We start from the raw sequence: 17,343 nt of genomic DNA, 5'->3' as shown, positions 1-17,343 counted from the left end.
TGCGGGTGGGATGGCCCAAGCACCTGCTCCTTATCGCCCTGCCCTCCCGCTGGCCACAGGCTGCCCCCAGGCGTAGGCGCCGTGCGCTGCCCGCTCGGCCGCTTCCTCCCCTGCGGCTCGCTGGAACCTCAGACCTCGGGCTCCCAGCTCCTTCCTCAGCGTTCCATTCTTTCAATTCCTCAGTACCCGCAGCACATCCTATTTTTGACATTTAGTGCAGCCTGCTTTTTGCCTGACTCGACAGCCTTCCAGGGGCCATTTCTCAGAGCACCTTAGAGAATCCTGTACCAAATAGATATTTAGTGTGTTTTCTAACATAGTGATAATAAAAAGAGGAAATTTGTGAAGAGCTTCCTACTTTCTTATCAGTTACTGCAGTGCAATTTTCACTATTTAATGAACAGATTTAATTGCCTTCCAAACACTGGTTTTAAATCAAAATGAAGTACTTTTAAGACAGAAGGGGAAACTGCATAACTTCGGCCTAGACTCTTCCTGTGGCCCATCAAATAGCTGTCCCTGCTTGGAGGGCCAGGCACCGGCCTAACACTTGTGACTCGGACTCTCCATCCTCTTGGCACTCCTGATGTGGCCACTGCATCATTTTACAAGTGAGGACACTGGGGCACCCAGAAGTTCAATGACTTGACCAGGGTCACAGGAAACTAGCAAGGCAAGACAGGCCCCAAGCAACTTGGCCGTAGAGTCTGCAGGCGTCGCTGATTCACAGGCTGCCTCTCAGACTCCAGTCCTCCGTGATGTCTGGACTCGTGGGGTCCCCAGGCTGGTCTGGGGAAACACTGGCGTCTGTGCCTGGAGCACCTCCTCGTCAACCCCCAGCACACCCTCCACCGACCCTGTTCCTCCTCCGCGTCCCCTGCCTCTCCATGACGGCACCACTCGCCTACTGGCTCCAGCTATAAATCTCCACCCCTCCCTGCCTGTCGCCCCAACTTCTCATCAGCTCAGACCTGACACTTGGGCCCAGCGCCTCCGTGGACACAGTCACTGCCGGCTCAGACCCTCTCACCTCTGTCCTGGGGGATTGCAAAACCTCTCTCCTCCCAGGCATTTGTCATTCCTCAGCCAGTTATTTTCCAAAAATAGATTTAATAACTCTCTGGGTTCAGAATCCTCTGGTGGCTCCTCATTGTCTACAGGCCTGATAGCTTGGCCCAAGAGGTCATCGGATTATGACTCCTGCACCCTTTTTCCTGTCTCCTTCCCCGCATGCTCCCTTGGTCTCAGGCAAGCCACAGCATCTCACGCCCTGGGGCCCTTGCCTGGGCCAGATTCACTATCAGGAACGGCCACCTCCTCAGAAGAACGCTTATTCTCCTTTAGGACCCTGCTCAGATGCCATCTCCTCCATTTCTACTGTCCACCTCAGCTCCTGCAAGCAGAGGTCCCCATTTCCAGAGCAGTCTGAGCTGTGCTGCGAGCTAGCTGAGGACACAGGCTGAGCCATAGAGTGGTAGGTGCAGCTTGATGCCCTCCATGGCCCCAGGGGCCAAAAGACTGAGATGGAAGAAACTTGAGAAAAGGGGAAAACGGTTCCCACAGATAATATAAAGCAACATACCAAAGCAGCCTAACTAGGACATTTTCTATGTTGAATTTATAAAAATGGAGTTTATATGATTAATTTCCATTCGCTCCTCAGAAATTTGCAGGATCACTCCTCAGACACTCCCAGCCACCTGTAAATTGCTGGAGCCTTAAGCAGACTCTATGCTCTCTGCCTGGCCCTCCATCAACCTCCTCCCTGCTGCTGACTCCACAATAGCCCCAGAGCAGAGTGAGCTGGAGTTTCATGAGGTTTTAAGGAGTTTTTATTAAAAGAATTAAGGGCCATCTAAGTTCTGCTCAACAAGCCCCCAGTTCCACAGCAGAACAGCCAGGACTGCAGGGCTCACCTCACACCAGGCTCACAAAGAGCATCCCGAGGCTCCGGGAACCGCGCCCGCTCCTTCCTTGCTTGATGCTTATCGCGAAATTCTCTGGATTTTTCCCTTCTCCTCTTTTCAACCCCTAGTTCTTTTTTCTAAGTATCACCAACAGGAATAACTCAAAATTCCAAATATTAGAATTGTTAGTCTCATGGTTGAGAAAAGACCAAAAGTGAGCACAAAAGTACTAAAATTGTTAAAAAGGAAATTGTCAGCTGGGGTCATTGTAAAATCCAGGTTCAGGAAATGTCAACCTCGGGCCAGTGACTTAATCCCTCTTTGCCTGTTTCCTACCTTTAAACTGTGATAATCTCTCTCTCATTCCAAAACATGTGGAGGTATTCCAACCAATTTAAATGGATGTTATTTTATAATGAAAATGTCTGACCCTTTCTTCAAAGAGTGAAGCACACCAGTGTGGTCCTGGGAGCCTCCCCGTGGCCTCTTGACTCCCGTCTGTGGTGTCTTCTTGAAGTGGCAGTGAGCCTAATGGCAACGCCCAATTCACTGTTAGTCACAGGCAGGGAGGTTTACTGGAGGTTAAGACCAGTGCTCCTAAGCCTAGGGCTTTATGGTAGCTGTGTTGCAACCGCTGAGCCTTTGCTGGAATGATCGATCTACATGAAGCCATAGGAAAAGAATGTGAGGTATCTAGGTTCTGGTTGCCGGCAGGTGGGTGACGCCTAACTACACGGCTTCTGCCTCCATTCACAAACAGGGAGAGCTGCTGGCTTCTTGGTGATCAAGTATGGATCAAGTCCCAGCTCCTTGACTAGACTCAGATGAGACTACTGTCACCCTGGCAGTGGTGGTAGGCAGGCATGGTGGGAAGGGACACAGCCTTCATAAGCATACTTGACAGTGTCACCAAAGACATTTGAAAACAGCGTGTATGGTTAGCAAAAAATGGAGAGATGATCCTGAGAGTCAGTGTGCTCTCTAAGCTAGGGGATCTACTAAGAGAACACCTGCCATCTCCCAAGTCAGAAGCTATCACGAGGAAGCACGGGACACGGCCCTGCCATATTTACTGTGTCCAGGTGGTTCCAACGAGGCCACAGGCAGAACCCAGGACTGGAGCAGTCCTCTCCTGTCTGCACTCCTGCCACTGGAAAGGGAGGACGTGGGACTTGGAAACAAGATGAGGAGGTTCAAGTCCAGCCTTACTTACAAAGAGACTTTGAATACATCCTGTGGTCTCTCTGTACCTTGTTTCCCGTACCAGAGGAGCATAATTCTGTCTTCCTCGGAGTGGTGTTTTCAGACTCATATGGGCCTGGGCGCATGATCCTGTTGAACGCTGAATACTACCGGAAGGTTACTGTCACTACCATCCTGAGAAATGATGATCGTTGGTTCTCTAAAATATGTACTCTGTGCTAGGTGATGAGGATTTTTTTTTTTTTTTATGTGAGATAACGTTTTTGTCCTTATGCTTCAGTAAGGAAAATGGGGAGCTGGGAAAGTTTAGTATTTACTGAGTCCTTATTATGTGCCTGGCATTGTTTAGGACACTTTTCAACAAAAATTAAGAAAACCCTTGCCAGGCATGATGGCACAACCCTATAATCCCAGCAGCTCAGGAGGCTGAGGCAGGAGGATCACAGGTTCAAAGCCAGCCTCAGCAAAAGTGAGGCTCTAAGCAACTCAGTGAGACCCTGTTGCTAAAGAAAATACAAAGATAGGGCTGGGGATGTGGCTCAGTGGTTGAGTGCCCCTGAGTTCAACCCTCGGTATCTCCCCCCACCAAAAAAGAAAACCCTTCATACTAGGAATTATTATCCCATAGTCCACAGTTGAGGAAATTGAGGCTCAGAGGTTAAGTAACTTTCTGAAGTCACACGGCTGGAGGTTAGGGTGGAGATCCCACACTCCTTCCCTCCAACACCCTTTCTCCAGAGTGGAAAGACTTTCATCTCGTGCTAGCAAAAGCGTGAGACTCATGGCTCTGGGGAACTAGGTGTGCCGGAGAGTTGGATATCAGGGCATGGCGGCTCTGCTATTATCTTTCAGCCACTAGGGATGTCCCTCCCTAGAAGGGCTGACTTCCTGAGTGTGAGGAGCCCTACAAATGGCTGTCAGATGGCCATGAGGTGGCACCCAACAAAGAAGCACCTGGAAGATTGGACAGGTTCCTGCCCTCCTCATTTTTAGAGATGAGAGCCTCTATCTAAGATGGGAGCCATCTATCAGGTGTCCACCTGCCCAGAACTGTGTGAGGTTCTTTAAGTACATTATCTTAACTCCCCAGCACCTGATACTATTTTCCTCATTTTCCAGATGGGAAGACAGAGAACTGGCAGGGGTATAGGTGGCTCAAGATAAAGACAAGAAGCCAAACTCAAAGTTGAATCCAGATCTACTGCACTTAAGTGCTTCTCTCAAAATCGTGCAGAACTGAATTAACTAAAAGAGTGACTTGTGGTGAGCAGTTTAGTAAAGGAACTCTCCAAGGCACTGGGAGAGTTAAGTCTAATGGTGTTGGAGTCTGGCTTTCAAAAAAGTCAGGTGGAGAGGGGTCTGAAATTCAGGACATGTTCAAACACTGTACTGGGGCATAGGGCCTTGGGGACACCACTTTGGGAACACATACAGGGGCCAGATGGAGAAGGAACTAGCATGTCCTTAAGGAGCCTAGACTTTAGCAACCAATCTCAGAGCCACGGGACAAGCTTGCTGGAGGGACTGATGACCTGTCCAACCATTTCCTATTACAGAGGTCCAGAGAAAAGTGGCTCTACTGAGGTCACCTTGCAGTCAGTAAGACCTGGGCTACAACCTGAGTTTGTCACTCAACCTGCAAACCACACTGTCCCACTGTCTGTGGGTATCATGGGATCTCCAGGAAAAGAGGGGTTCAAAATGAGTTCCTTACTCTGAAACCCATCACTTGGAAGCTACTGTCAAAGATCCTCCTTCTTTAAAAGAAAAAAAAAATACTACCCCAAGCCAGATTCAGGGGTACATACCTGTAATCTCATCTACTAGGGAGGCTGAGGCAGAAGGATTTCAAGTTCAAGGCCAGCATGGGCAACTTAGCAAGGCCTTGTCTCAAAACGTAAAAAGGGCTGGGGGTGTAGTGGTGGAACACTCCTGAGTTCACGCCACAGTACTACAGAGAACAACAGCAACAACAAAAGCACAACCCTAACTGGATATGGTCGTGTGTGCCTTTAGTCCCAGCTACTGGCAGATGCTGAGAGCGGGAATGCTTGAGCTTAGAAGTTTGGGGCCAGCCTGGGCAATGTGGGCTGTGGTTGTGGCTCAACGGTAGAGTGCTTGCCTAGTATATGGGAGGCTCCACATTAAAATAAAGGTCTTGGGTCCTTCTACAACTAAACAATCTTAAAAACAACAACAACAACAACTAAAATGAAAGCCAAAAAACAAAATGAAACAAAAAACAATGGCTCTTCCCCATCCTTGAGCTTAAAAAGGTTTTGCCAAACAAAACCTGCTAATTCTCACTGGTAACTTAAAAAAATGCAAATCAAAACAATGAGGCAATATTTTTCACCTAATACACCTAATACACTAGCAGAGCAAACTTTGATAATGCCCGGGTTAGGTGAGTGTGACACAGTAGGCAGTAGGCTGATCTTCCACTGGTAGGGCTCTAAGCAGGGTCAGACATTTGGAAAGCAGTCTGGAGAGATCTGTTTGAGTGTACCTGTGCATACCTCCCCGCTCCCCCACAACAATTCCAATTCTAGAAACAATAATGACTCTACTTAGCAAGTGTACAAAAATGTACTTAGTGGAATGTTTACTGTTACTGTTTGTAATTGCTCACTAATATAGTCTAATTATCACACATCCATCCAAAGAAATACCGTGCAGCCTTTTTTAAGGTACAGATTTTTATGTGTTGACATGGGAACTATTTAAAATATAAAAAGTGAAAACAAGCTGTGGAGAATTTGAGAGTCCCATTTGTGTAAGACAGGAAATCATATGTATGCTTCTACAAATTTAGAAATTATCTGGAAACACACAAAAGCTGTTAACAGTGGTTATCTGGGGAAGAGGCACTAGGGATGATGAATGGAGGAAACTGAATTCTGTACTTCTATATTGCTTAAGTGTCTTCTTTCCTCGTACCTTATTTATTTCCTTTTTTTTTTTTTTTGCTTCTTTCTCTTAAACTATGAGCATTCATTATTTGTTTAATTAAAAACAGTTAAAAATGGAGGTATTGCCAACAGCTTATAGGTATAGATTTTAACTTAAGAGCTATTAGAAATAAACCAAACAATCCTATATTCAAATTTACAACTAAGGTCCAATTTTTTTTATTACTACAGCTATGCTCTAATAACTGCAGGCCCTTCTTGTTCTTGTTTTTGTGGGCTGATATTCCTTCGTTCTCCCCCTACTTATTTGTTGCCTACTGTGAATCAACCACAGAGCCTGAAGCCCAGGGTTCTCATCTTCTGCAACAGGAGGTTCATTTAAGTGTACCCCAGATGTGGTCCTGAAGGAACGACTGTACCCATTCAGTAAATATCTCCTGAATGTTTCCCAGGCACTGGGAAGCAAACAACAAACGTGGTGCAATTGCTGTCCTCCTCAGAAAAGCTCACACTGTGGTGGAGACAGACACAAAGAGAAATTCCCACATGACAACATGGCACGTGATGCTGAGACCATGCAGGAGCCACTGTGGGCCACACAGGGTGCTTCACAGGGTCCAGGTGGTCAGAGGCTCCTGGGTGTGGAGGCGGGGTGGAGTTCACCAGGCAGGGAGAGCAGTGTTGGAACTGGGGCTGGGGATTGCGATGAGCAGCAGCAGGTGAGCAGCGGTGGAGGGTGGCTGAGCAGCTCAGAGACCCCCGCTAAGACACGTGGACTTCACCATGCCTGCACTAGAGTGACATGGAATTTGTGTTTTATAAAGGTGTGAGGACAGAGGAAGGAGAAGAAAGGGGCTTTGATTTCCTTGTCCATCCCTCCACACCACTCTGATGACCTGCACCATATCTACACACGAGTCGTATTCTTTACTTAATATTTTTCTTAAATTTTAGCTTACTTAAAATTTTGTTTAAATAGAAACTATAAGAAAAAAGAAGTGGCGGCATGGCTCCAGTGTGGTGCCCAGGGCTGGAGAACGGACTGGAAGGCCATGAGAAGTGGGTCTCTGGTTGTGGACCTGGTCCCCGGGGCCTGCAGAACCGGGAGCAGACAGTGACGTGAGCAGCTGAGGGCAGCGGGTGCTGGATGAAGCCATGGGGACCTCACATGCTAGTCCTCTCCTCCCTCCTCTGCAGCTTCTCCCCTGGGTTTTCACACTTCGTTTCCCTCCTGTCTCTGCATCTGCCTTCCTGTTAAAGTCAGCTCTCCTGCATCCTGCCCAGCATTGGAGGCTCCAGGATCCGGGCAGGTCCCATCCTCTTTCCTTCCTCATTGCAATTCAGCCCATTATAGGGACTTAAATTCCAACTTTACCCTGTCAACATCCAGAATCTGAGCTTCAGCTCAGACTTCTCCAGTGGACTCCAGTCTCATGTCCAAACATCTACCTGACACATGTATTTCAACTGTACATAAATCCTGACCTTAGCACATCCCCAACAGGACTCCTGCCCTCCCCCAACTGTCTATGCCTGCTGCCCTTGCCTCTCAGCAGATGGCAAATCACTCCTTCCAGCCGCTCAACTGGAAACCCTGCAGTCATCTTTGACTCTCTTACACCCACATTCTGTATCCAGAACAGCTCTAAAATTCAAGCGCTGATCTTTCCCTCCAACACCCTAGGCTCACTACTGTTAGCTTTTGCTATTACTATTACAGTCGTGCCCTAACGCTGGGCTGCCAGATTATTTTAAAACATAGGCGAGATCTGCCTACTCCAAACTCAAGTGCTTTCCCAGCTCAGAGTAAAGCCTAGAGTCTGTACAGAAGCCCACACAGTTTGCTCCCCTCCTCTGTTGTTACTCTGTGACCTCATGTCTCTTACTTTCCTCCTCTGACCCCTGCAGCCACACTGCCCCTCTGGCCATCCACTGCATACACCAAGTGCCCCACCCCCCCACTCCCACGCATGGCTGAGTCTCTGCCTGCACCCATCCTCCCCCAAGTATCCTCCTGACTCACAACCTCACCTCCTTAAGTCTTTGAAACCCCGACTCCACCCCACATTCCCTATCTACCTGCAGAACTTGCCACTTCTTAACAGGATATTATTTACTGTGACTCCATCTAGAATGCTCTAGGAGGCAAGAATTTTGCCTGCTCTGTTCCCTGCCCTATCCCAGTATCTAGGACAGTGCCTGGCATATAGTAGACCTCTCCTTGAATGTTTGTTGAGGAAGAGCAGACTCCTGAAACACAGGGAACTTCGGCTGGGGAAGGGCAATCTGTGTGCAGGGGTGGAAGCAGGAAGGTGCAGGGTGCATGAACTGGGCCCAAGGAAGGAGCGCTGGGGGAGGCTGAAGCCCAGATGGGGACCTGATAGGGCCAAGGGAAGTAGAGATGAGAACCTGGAGGCTGGGGACGCAGCGTGGGAGGGCGGGCGCTTGGGAAGGAGGCTGAGGCTCCCATGGCCACTCCACAGGTACCGGCGCTGCCACTCGTTGGGAAACAATGGTTAGACTAGCAGATTTACACAGACTGTCACAGAGTGACGGAGATGATGAGCAGGACACTCTAAAACCGGACCCCTGCGGTGGGCAAAGGGGAAAAGAAATTTCGAAGATATTTCTTCCGTAACAGCTATGTAACTCAGGAAGGCGCCAGATGAGAGAACTGGGAGATGAAAAGAGGGCCCGAGGAGGGCGGAGGTGACCTTGCCAGGCAAGGGCAGTGGCACCGCAGAGCACCGCTGACCGGAAGAGCGGAGGGCGTGGGCGAGTGGGCGAGTAAGGGGGCTCCAGCCGCCAGGCCGATCTCCGAGGGTTGAGGAGGGCTGGGGGTGGCGGGCACAGCAGAGCGCTCTCGGTGAGCGCGCGGAGGTGTGCCGAGGGTGGCAGGTGCGCGCGGAAGCCGGGGGAGCCGGCGCCAGCCTGGGCGGGCGCCGACGGCCCAGAGCCGCAGCGCCACTACGGGCACGGCGCGCGGAACACCTCCCGGAGCCCCGCCCCCGCCCCCGCGGCCCGCCCATCGGCCAATCAGACGGCGCGGCCTGCCTCCCGGCCCCCGAGGCCCCTCCCCGGGCCGGCGCGCAGCCAGCCAATGGGCGGCCGAGCCCCGCGCCCAGTGCGCGCAGCCCGCGCGGAGCCGGCTCAGAGCGAGAAAAGCGAACCCAACCCGTCGGGGCCGCCGCTCCGGACCCGCCAGCCGCCGCCGCCGCCGCCTCCTCCCCCCGGATCGGGTGTACTGTCCCAACCCGAAAGTCCAGTTCTGCGGCCCGGCAGCGGCGAGCGAGCGCGATGACACAGGAGTACGACAAGTGAGTGAGGCGGGAGTCCGGCCGCCGCGGGGCGCCGGGCCGAGGGGCCCGCGCCGCCTGCGCCCTCCGGGCCCGCTGGCCGCACCTGCCGCGAGCTAGCCCGGCGCCGGCCCCGGGAGTCGGCGCGGCGTGGTGCGGCGAGGCTGGCGGGCGAGGGCCGCGGGCCCGGCCCCCGCAGCCCTGCCCGCCCCTTTGTTCGGCCGGGGCCGCCGAGGAGACCCTTGCCCGGGAAACTCGACACCGGAGGGGGCCCCCTGCCCCCGGGAGCGCGCGGGGAGCGCCCGGCGCGGGTGGCGCAGACCCGCGCGCCCCGGACCTCCGCCCGGGTGGTCCGGTGCATCTCTGCGACGCTCGGCGCGGCGGGACAGGTAGACCTCCCGGGGCTGCGCGCCTCGTCGTCGCCCGGCCCGCTGGAACTCCCCAGAGAAATTTGGGGGAAGGTCGAAGGGCCCGGCGGCTTTTTCTTTTCCCTGCTGGCTGTGTGAGTGAGAAAACGACTGTGGGTGTTCTTTCAGCACTTGCATCACTGATAGTAATTACAGATTACTGTGTTCTTAATGCCCGGGATATCAAGAGGGTGAAACTGAAATCAGAGTGATAAGGCCGATGAATATGCCTTGGAGTTTGTGATTTATATACAAGGTGGTAACGTAAGATGTGGTGATGGGAGACATCAGGGGCTAGTTCTCAATTTTATTTGCAACTTTTCTGTAAATATAAACTTGTTCCAAAATTTAAAGAAAAAAAAATTTTTAAAGACATCATACCGAGCCAATCAGTCTATTTCAGATCAATAAATCCAAGGCACATAGTTTTCTAATTATTTGTTAAGGATCATTTTAAGTGAGCTCTTTTTCTGGATGAAGAGATTAAATATCATGTGTGGAGTCTCTAAAAAGAGATTGATCTTGTAGAGTATGCAGTAAATTATTGCTTGAATTACATTTCAGAAGGCCTGAGATGAAGAGTTTAAGGCACACCTGAAAGTACTGAGGAACATTAAGGACCTGACCACAGCCCTATTTGGGGAGTGGGGGGGAGAAATAGACTAAGAAAGGCAACTGCTTTTGTGTTTATTTCTTAGCTTACAGTTCAGATAAGACAAAATTTCCAAAGCTACCATTGTGGCCTTAGGCACACTTTGGAAATATAAAACACCTTCAGGGTGATAATAGACATTAAGCCACTTGAAAAATATTTTCTGATGCTTGTACAAATTTGGGTTGGGGGTGGGAGAAGAAGAGAAGCTGAAAAACTAGCATTACAGGAATTGAACGAGCCAAGTGCTGTCATAGTCTTCTGGAAGTAGCTATTAGGCTATTAATAATAGCTTATAGCAACACACCAGGCAGTGTTCCCAAGGTACCACTGGTTCAGTACCTGCCACAGTCTGATCTGATGGCTTAGGGAATGCCACTATGTATTTTTTTATTTCCTTGAGATTTGTGTAGAGTCGTGTCCATTTTCAAACAACCTGTCTACTTTGAACAACTCTTGGTATTTGTTCTGTGTTAGAATAGTACACCACCTCCAGACTTAATCTTACAATGCAAGCTCTCAGGATGGTAGCCTAGGTGTGAGTAATAATGTGGGCTCTGAAATAGTACTTCATTCTGACTGAGGTGAAATAAGTAAGTTGTTGGTTTTTTCCTCCCCTTTCCAATGCGGTTCTCCTTTTTCCAAATCTATATCTGTTTTTAAAGGGGCCTGGGTGACTGCCAAACACTGACCTTTGTTGATTTCTTGAAAAGATAGTCAATCTTTCTACATTCACTTTTAGAAAAGGTAGGTCACCTTAGGCCCTTTACATATTTCATTTGTATGTTGCAATGAGAACTGATTGTTAATTTGCTTGTTGGAATAGTGATAATTCAGAGTAGTTCCAAACATTTACGATTTATTTTTTGCCTAAAAAAAAGAAAGTGCTTCATTTTGCTAGAGTCAGTGTTCCATTTTCTTCTCTTTATTGACTTATTAAATAGTACCAACTGAACAGTTGTTGAGAGTGTTTACATTTCAAGTTTTTGGAATCAGTAATGTTTGCTTTAATCTTTTAAATTTAATCTTCTGTAAGGCTTCACTAAGATCATGATTGCTTTTTCTGAAAATTTCCCACCAAACTACAGTGTTAACATGAAACATTTCTTTCCCAGTGTGAAAAACGGTAAAGATTTTTTTTATTGGGGATGTGGGGGATTTGAACCCATGGCCTCAAACATACTAGGCATACATTCTACCACTGAGCTATGCCTCCTTTAGCCTCTAAAAACTAGTGAAGGTTTTGTTGAGGAGTTGGGATGGAACCCAGGGCCTATACATGCCAGGCAAAGGCTCCATTGCTGCCCCAGCCCACTTGGGAAGTCTTTTAGAAACAGATTTCCCCACCTTCTAAAAAAAAAAAAAAAAATTCTTATTATTCAGTGGCTTCATTTATTGTAGTTTCTTAAGTGTTTATCTCTAAGATAAACAGTTAACTCCCATACCAGAAAATTATGCCTCTTTATTGATTTACAGTCCCCTTTGGCCACATTCCGTGTTCAGTCTGCTGGTAATCAGTAGAATATTTTAACTTTCTCATATGCCCCCAAGGATTAAATGAAGTGTCCTACCTTCATTCTCCCCCTCCCTTACCCCTGTTTTTCAGAAGGAGATTTTTTTTAAGGCATGGCATCAGCGGAGAAAGAGGGAAGTAACATGCAGGAGCCTGATGCACCCAGACATGCTTGGGAAGAGGTGCAGTCCTGGTTGCGTATGTTCCAAGAGAGGGAACATGCTTTTTGCCTGTGTCCTTGTGTCTATTTATGTGAAATATTCATACAGCTTGGTGTTTGGGGAGTTTTTTTTTTTTTTTTTTTTTTTCTCCTAACTGTAGGTTCCCTGGCTGCCTCCATACCCTGTATCCTACTGAGGGATACAGGGTCTCCATTTAAGTGGTTTGCCTCTGTTCTTGTCTTAATTTGACCCCATAGGTCATTGACCAAACAATGAGGAGTGTCAAGGAGTTGACTGTTTGGTTTTTAAAAATTAGCTTATGCGATACCCTGAGGAGAGAAATATGACTTTTTTTTTTTTAATTTCTCTGAAGCAAACGGCCAGTGTTGGTTCTTCAGAATGAAGCACTTTATCCACAGCGACGCTCCTATACTAGCGAGGATGAAGCCTGGAAATCTTTCCTGGAAAACCCACTCACTGCAGCAACCAAAGCCATGATGAGCATCAATGGAGATGAAGACAGTGCAGCTGCGCTGGGCTTGCTCTATGACTACTACAAGGTAGGCCGCCTGCTTTTTAAAGCCCTTAACCACAGTCTCAGATGCACTCTGTTCAGCAGCATATAAAACAGTCGTTTGCTGGTGGAGTGTGTGCTGGTTGCTTCTGTAGTGACTGTAAATAGTTTAATGAGTACTTTGACTTACCATGTTCAAAGCTGAACATCTACAGTCATAGACTCAAAGGGTTGTTTTTAGAACGTGTGAAGTAGCCAGCTGTTCTGCTCTCTTTGTAAGGGGTGCTCCCATAAAAGCAGATGGCAGATGTGTCTCTCTGGATTGAGCATCGTACCAAAGAGGGCTCTTATGCCACGACAAGAGGGCAGAGCTAAGGTACTGCACTCTCGCCACCACTATGTAGTCAAGGTGCTTGCCTTTTCTGTAAATGTTATTACAGAGCCTTTGGTTTAATTTGACTGTAGGATTCATGAAAAAAACCCACATTTTTTACTCTGGGACCCTCTAGTTTTAAGATCAGGATATATTGTGTTGCCTGTTTCTAGAGATTTGAATTCGTGTTAAATAGAATCTATAACACGTGTGGACTGCTGCATGGTTTTCCTTCTCTGGGAAGGACACCATTGTCTGTCTCATTATCCTCACAGTTGTCCTCTTAATGCAGCTCCCACTACCTGATGACCTGTTATGCTGGCCAGGTTACCAGCGAACGTGTCACTACTCACTCTGGGGTCCTGTGCCGGGTCGTGGTCTGGGCCTGTGGTGTCCTCCATGCAGCATGCTTTCTGCTAAGGGCTCTGATTCTTCTGTGGCCCCCTCGCCATTTTTCTTTCTGACCAAAGCAGATGTTTGGGGATGGCTAGTAAGAGTTTGGGACACAGGGCATGACGGACATCCAGGGGGCTAGTGATGTGGTAAATCTTTTCTTGGCAGTGGTTACATAGGCTTGTTCACTTTGTGATAATTCAACAGGCTTTATACTGATAGTGTTGTTGTTCTTTGTAGATGCTGTATAAAATAAAAATTTACTTAAAAAGTTTAGGACACAGTTTAAAACAGTATACTAAGTCAAAGCACAACTTGCTGTGGGCCTTTGTCCCATTGCTACATGACTCATGTGCAGTCATTGTGCTGTTACCACTGCTGTGTGTATCTATGTGTGCATGTGTGTGCGTTTGTGCACATGCATGCGGTGTTGGGGATTGAACTTGGGGCCACACATGCGAGGCAAGCTCTCCACCATGGAGCCATATCCTCAGCCCTAGGAAGTGTCCTAATGACAGGGTCTCCTTGCAGATTTGTGTGGGCCTATGTATATACACATGTGTGTACATTACTATTTGTATTTTACCATCCTTTTGCTGTGGAAACTTTCAGGCCTACAAATAATGAATTCATCAGTTCCTGAATACCTTTACCTAGATTCCAGTCACTTGCTTTCTGATGCATTCTGACCCTGTGTTCTATCCTGTATGTAAGAAAAATGAAGAAGAAAAAAGGCAAAGAAGATAATTGGATTACTAAAATTAGAGTGGGAACTGAACAAAATATTTAATTATTTCCTGGTATGTGGTCCTGTGTCTGATTTGCAGTGTTTGATGGATTGCAATAAAGATTTTGGTCTTTGAATGTGAACAGAAACTTGTATAATAACTAATGCTGCTGAAAGAAACCCTTGCTTGGCAAGTGTAGCCATGAGGGCTTCCTTTGAAGTAGAAATTATTATGTATCTGATCTTATGGCTTATTGACTCAATCAGTATAAAAACTTACTAAGATATTAATTATGAAGCTACATATTTTTAATTTGAACTTTTGAGACTAGGAGAAATTCAGTAAGTTTAGTGCCAGAAAGACCAATGTAGTAACATTAGTTCTATCGGTTGTGTATGTGTGTGTTAATAAAGTGTCTTTAAAACGTGAAAGTATTTTACATCTCAGAGTAGAGAACTCCTCATGTCTGTCCTAATATTAATTGCAACAATTTTGTAGTGGTAATTACTCACCAGGGTCCTTGTGATCAGTGTAAAATCCTTTTCTTTCCTTTTTTTTTCTGTGGTGCTGTGGATTGAACCCAGGGCCTCACACGGGCTAGGCAAGAGATCTACCACTGAGCCACATCCCCAGCCCTAACAATTGCTTTTTACCCATCAAGGTGGGAACCAGTTGTAAACTCTGAGGCCAGAAGCTGCCTTGCTCATTGTATCCCAGATCCTGGTGCTTGGTAGGCCATCAGGGGACAAAATGAATGACTGAGCTTGGTGGAAACGGAAAGGCTCTTTCTTTGGGTGAACCATCTTCACTGAGCAAGGACTGATTTCTTCTCATGTGTGTTAATGTTTAAGGTTCCAAGAGAGAGACGGTCGTCAACAGCGAAGCCAGAAGTTGAGCATACGGAGCCAGATCACAGCAAAAGGTGATGTTTAATATTAAACAGTCCACTCAAAAGATGCCACATTTCTGTAAAAATAAAATGGGAATTTGTCTAAATGAGTAAGCACTAGAAGAAGAGATGGGTAAATTTAACTCCTTATCTCTAAATTCAGATTTCATTTCTGATGTACCTGTATTGCTCTCTGAAGTCACCTGTTTCTTTAGACATTTGCCTTTTCTAGAAAATCAAAGTGTTAACTTTCTGCTCCTCCAAAGGGATATTTTCATTGATAAGTATTTGTTTATTTGCTTTGAGGCCCCCCTTAAGTGGGATGTGGTAATGGGTGTGTGTGTGGGGGGTCTTTAAATAAAAAAAGAACTACCAATGTCTCTTGAATAACTGCCTGAGTAAAACTCAGTAAAATAAAGTAAATGGTATTCAAACTCCTCTTAAACTTTTAGGTGTTTTGAAGTATTTTAGGTTAAAATTTCCAGAAAATTAAGGTTTAAATTTATGGGTATGAGATACTTTTTTTAAATGGCCCCATATTGTATTAATAATAAAGAATAAAACATTTAAAGAATGAGTGATTACTTGGAATCCTGCTATCCTGGGGATTATTTATTTATTTTGGCATGGGTATACATTTTATGTGATTGTTGTTGTAGTCATAGATAGGATGTGGTAGTATGCTTTATTCTACTTAGTTTCTTTCATAAATATTTTCCATGTTGCTGTTTTAGACTTCATGATTATCTTTTGGAGAAGTGCTTGTTTATGGCTTTTATTGTTTACTTTTTATTATGTGCATTTTCAATCATAATAGGAGAAGAATAGAATAAGCCCCCTTGTATTTATTTCTAGCTTCAGCAATTGTCAGTACAAATCCCCACCTTCTTAACTTTCAGATTCATTAAATTTTAAATTTTTGTTTATTTTTGCTGGAGTATTTTGAAGCAAATAAAAAAAAAATCCTTGCACAGCTGTTTCTAGTTTTTAACCATAACAAGGTGTAGTTAAAAACTTTCTGTATTGCTCCCTCTGCCCTTTATCTCTTTCTTTGAAATAAATTTCTGTGAGAGAATTTATGGTTCAGGGTTTGAACAGTTTTATTGGTCTTGAAAGGTATAAAATTGCCAACTCACTTTTTTCCTTAAAGTTGTCAGGAGGCTTTAAAAGTGCATTCATCTTACTCACTAGGAATTACTGTCTATTGCCCAGGATATTTATTAAAACAGAATTAATTTTATGCAAAACATCCCACTGGTGCAATTTGATACTGGGTTTTCTTTTGGTGAAAGAGAAAACCAAACGACATCAGTATTAGGAAAGGCAGGGGGTGAGTAATGCTGGGTTGCTCTTCTTGAGCACCTGTGTGCCCAGTGTCATTCTGTGTGCTTTAGGGGATATCTCATTCCATCCTTGGCCACTGTGAGAGGATATATACCATGTTATCCCCATTTCACAGATGAGGATGTTACTGAGAGATGAAGCAACTTGTCCAAGATGACACAGGATTCAAATCCAGGAGAGTTTGACTCAACTAAGTGGATACACTTATAGCTTCAGGCTTATAGTAAAATATAAATACAAAATTTTATTAAGATTATTGAAAATAAAGCCTATGAGAAGAGAACTCTGAGCTGTCAGTGTTTGAAATGACACTTCACTTAATGCTTTGGGTTTAACTTGAACTAGAACTGTGAAGAACTGTTTCCTTCTCCAGTAATGGTGGTGGTGCCATTTCTGTTTAGTTGATCTCTCTCAAGTATATTATTACTGCATGGAACTTCAGTTATTAGGGACAGGGGATGTGACTCAGTGGTGGAACAGTTACCTAGCACACATGAGGCCCGAGTTCCATCCCTAGCATCACCAAAAACAAAAAAAAAAGAAAGAAAGAAAGAAGAAGAAGAAGAAAGAAAAAGTCAAGAACTGTATTAACATTGAGATTGAAAACACAGTTTTGTTTTGTTTTTTTCCTTTCTTAAAGAAACAGCATACCAAACGTGACAGATCAGCCTCTCATTTCTGCTGGAGAAAACAGAGTGCAAGTACTGAAAAATGTGCCCTTTAACATCGTCCTTCCCCATGGCAACCAACTGGGCATTGATAAGAGAGGCCATCTGACAGCTCCTGATACAACAGTCACTGTCTCCATAGCAACAATGCCTACCCACTCTATCAAGACTGAAATCCAGCCCCACAGCTTTGCTGTGGGAGTCCCCCCAGCAGTGTATCATCCTGAGCCCACTGAGCGCGTGGTGATTTTCGACCGGAATCTCAATACTGACCAGTTCAGTTCCGGTGCTCAGCCCCCGAATGCTCAGCGGCGAACCCCAGACTCCACCTTCTCTGAGACCTTCAAGGAGGGTGTTCAGGAGGTACAGGAAACAAAAACATC

At 46.3% G+C, this 17,343-nt stretch overlaps 1 protein-coding gene across 3 annotated transcripts in view; it reads left to right on the top strand.

The window, feature by feature from the left end:
• The first annotated feature begins 9,166 nt into the window (after positions 1-9,166).
• Positions 9,167-17,343, top strand: part of Grhl1 (grainyhead like transcription factor 1) — a 47,419-nt gene continuing 39,242 nt past the window's right edge. For 2 of the 3 annotated variants that reach the window (XM_047523164.1, XM_047523163.1), the window contains exons 1-4: positions 9,167-9,339; positions 12,425-12,611; positions 14,911-14,981; positions 16,933-17,323. In XM_047523164.1, the coding sequence (XP_047379120.1) occupies positions 9,320-9,339; positions 12,425-12,611; positions 14,911-14,981; positions 16,933-17,323 (669 nt within the window). In that variant the 5' untranslated portion in view covers positions 9,167-9,319. The other variant, XM_047523165.1, reaches the window with a different exon arrangement.

This window comes from Sciurus carolinensis, chromosome 13, assembly GCF_902686445.1.
Source record: "Sciurus carolinensis chromosome 13, mSciCar1.2, whole genome shotgun sequence".
Classification (NCBI taxonomy): Eukaryota; Metazoa; Chordata; class Mammalia; order Rodentia; family Sciuridae; genus Sciurus; species Sciurus carolinensis.
Note: the sequence above shows the minus strand (reverse complement) of the source record. Positions and strands in the feature narration are given on the sequence as shown.